This window comes from Emiliania huxleyi (genome assembly GCF_000372725.1).
Source record: "Emiliania huxleyi CCMP1516 chromosome Unknown EMIHUscaffold_1713, whole genome shotgun sequence".
Lineage (NCBI taxonomy): Eukaryota > Haptophyta > Isochrysidales > Noelaerhabdaceae > Emiliania > Emiliania huxleyi.
Window position 1 is genome coordinate 5,615 of NW_005200867.1, and position 2,577 is coordinate 8,191.

General features: G+C 62.6%; 1 protein-coding gene across 1 annotated transcript; it reads left to right on the forward strand.

Moving 5' to 3' along the window:
• Nucleotides 1-1,486: 1,486 nt before the first annotated feature.
• On the forward strand, nt 1,487-2,059 carry EMIHUDRAFT_253437 (hypothetical protein; the record flags this gene model as incomplete). Its single annotated transcript, XM_005784196.1, has 1 exon — nt 1,487-2,059. The coding sequence occupies one exon, from the start codon at nt 1,487-1,489 to the stop codon at nt 2,057-2,059; it is 573 nt and encodes a 190-aa protein (XP_005784253.1).
• Between the last annotated feature and the right edge of the window lie 518 nt (nt 2,060-2,577).

Sequence of the window (2,577 nt, forward strand, 5' to 3'; positions counted from 1 at the left end):
GCGCACGCCCTGGCGGGGCGCCGCGGACCTGTTCCGCGAGCGCTCGTCGGCGGGTGGTGTGCGGTTCTTGCCGTAGTTCCTCTTCGGTCGCCTAGCCCCGGCGCCGTCTGGCGGACGGCCATCCCGCTTGCGGGATGGCTTAGCGGGTTCGAGCTGTCACACATTGGCTGCCGGGGTGTGCCGAGGGCGGGCTGGGTGGGCAGTAAGCCGTCATTGCCCGGCGCTGCATGCAGCGCTCTGAGTGGCAGTGGCGGCGCTCCAAGAGTGGAGCTCTTGGGAAGAGGTTCCTCCTTTCCGCTCCCCCACCGCAAGGCGCGAGACACACACATGCCGGGAACTACCGCGGAAGCCTTCCCCCCCCACACACACTCCAACAACAAACGGGCAGCCCGGCCAGCCCTTCGACCACAAGACCGGCCACGGCTACGTCAAGGCGCATCGCGGTTTTACCACGACGCGATCTTTGTCAAGCGCAACAACTTTCAACCTGCTGCTCCACGAGACGTTCGGCGGCGGCATTCTCGCCCACCGCCGTTCTCGAGCTGCGCCGCCTCGCGCGCAAAGCCGCGCGCGGCAGCGTCGACCGCACGGCCTACTCGCCCAAGTATCGCTCTCTTTTATGTCCCACCATGCAACCCGTGACGAAAAACGAACACACACCAAGCGCTAAGCGTGAGGACACGAGCTCGAATTCGTAGGAGCATCTGAGCAAAAATTGAGCCCGCTCAGGTCACAGGTGTGAACAAAAAGTATAAGCAATAAGGGTCGACCAGGTTTCGAACTGGGGGGACCTCCCGCCAGCGGGACAAGGCTTCCAGCAAGATACGCTGGGATTGAAAGGAGGTCTCTGTTCGGGAAACCTATATAGCATACCGGAGGAATTAGACACCACAGAACGCACACACCGACGCCCGAAGTGCCAAGAAGGACGTCATTAGTACGAAACCTCAGAAGGCCATGGGCGCCGAGAGAACATTCCCCCGAGAGGACAAAAGAAAAAGGCTTCGCACCCCCTCCTTGCGCAGTGACCCTCGCTAAGTGTCGCCGTTATCGGGGCACGCTATCCTGCGCAGGCTGGCAGGGCAAGCGGGGGCGGGACGCAGTCCCTCTGGTCTGATACTGGCTGGTGTGGTTATTTATCTGTCTCCAGTCTCGGAGGGGGGCAAAAAGATAAGAATTAGATATACCTGACCGTCAGCGGCTTACAACTCGGCCACGGCGAAGCGATTGATTGCGAGCGGTCCCCCGAGCCACAACTTTCGGCGAAGTGTCGATTTCGTTCACGACCTGCAACTCCCGGGTCCGGCAAAAAGTTTTATTTCGGGGGACCGCCACGGGTCGGTGGGGCCCTATAAGCCCTAGGAGCACCCCCGGGTTCGATTTCCGCAGAGTGTTTCCGCCGCGTGACAAAAAGTGTGGATTTGGGCACTGGGGTGTGGAGGAAGTACAGTCGCCGGAGCAACTCGCGGCTGCAAGACGGCGACGGATGAGGGTGCTTCCCACCATTAAGGTCTACGCCCTTACCACCATCTCGACGCTCATCCTGCTGCGGCACGGTCAGTCGATCTGGAACGGCGAGAACCCGCGGTTCACGGGCTGGTGTGACGTGCCGCTCACGGTCAAGGGACGCGTCGAGGCGGTCGGCGCCGGGCAGCTGCGCTCGCGAGGCTTCCGAGCGGCGAACGTCGACGTTGCGTTCACCTCTGAACTGCAGCGCGCGCACGAGACCTGCGAGCTCGCGCTAGCTTCGATGGCGGGGCACCGGCAGGACACGTGGTCGCCCGAGCGCATCCGGCGTGATGCGCGTCTCAACGAGCGCCACTACGGCGCCGTGCAGGGCTATCGGAAGGATGACGCCGGGCTGCTCGCCGCACACGGCGAGGAGTCGATCCGCGGCTGGCGGCGCAGCATGCACGGCAAGCCGCCGCCACTCGACGCCGACCACCCTGAGTGGCGGCCGCCGCCCGCGCCGACTGGAGAGAGCCTCGCAGACTGCCAGCGCCGCGTGCTCGAGTGCTTCCGCGAGAGCATCTCGCCCACGCTCTTCGAGGAGGCGTGAGATCGCCCGAGATCGCCACAGACCGCCCGAGACCGCCTGAGATCTCACCCGAAGACGCGCGCTTTGACACACGAACAGTCGATGACAATTGGGTGACTGCGTATTGACAGCGAACAAGTCAAGAGTAGTTCGGCGAAGTGGAAGAGCTGCGCTTTATCAATCATTGGTAGGCGGACCCGACGCGCCGTGACCGCACCGTGGTCGTGGTCGCGCACGCAAACACCATCCGCTCCTTGATGGCCGCCTTCGACCAGGCGCGATTCAAAGAGCGATTCAAAGAGCGATTGTGAGTGAGTGTGAGTGTGTGTGTGTGACACACACACACACACACACAGAGCGATTCTTGCATTTTGCTCCCGGCTGAGGAGCAAGCAAGCCCACTCAACCCGAAGTACTCACCATTCTTACAGTGGTGTAGGTTGTGCAGAGGCTGCAGCCTCTGCTGGGGCGGATGCGCGGGGTTTTCGGCGCGATGCCCTCGGCGAGTACACGCTACAGCACCGCCGCAAGCTCTCCTG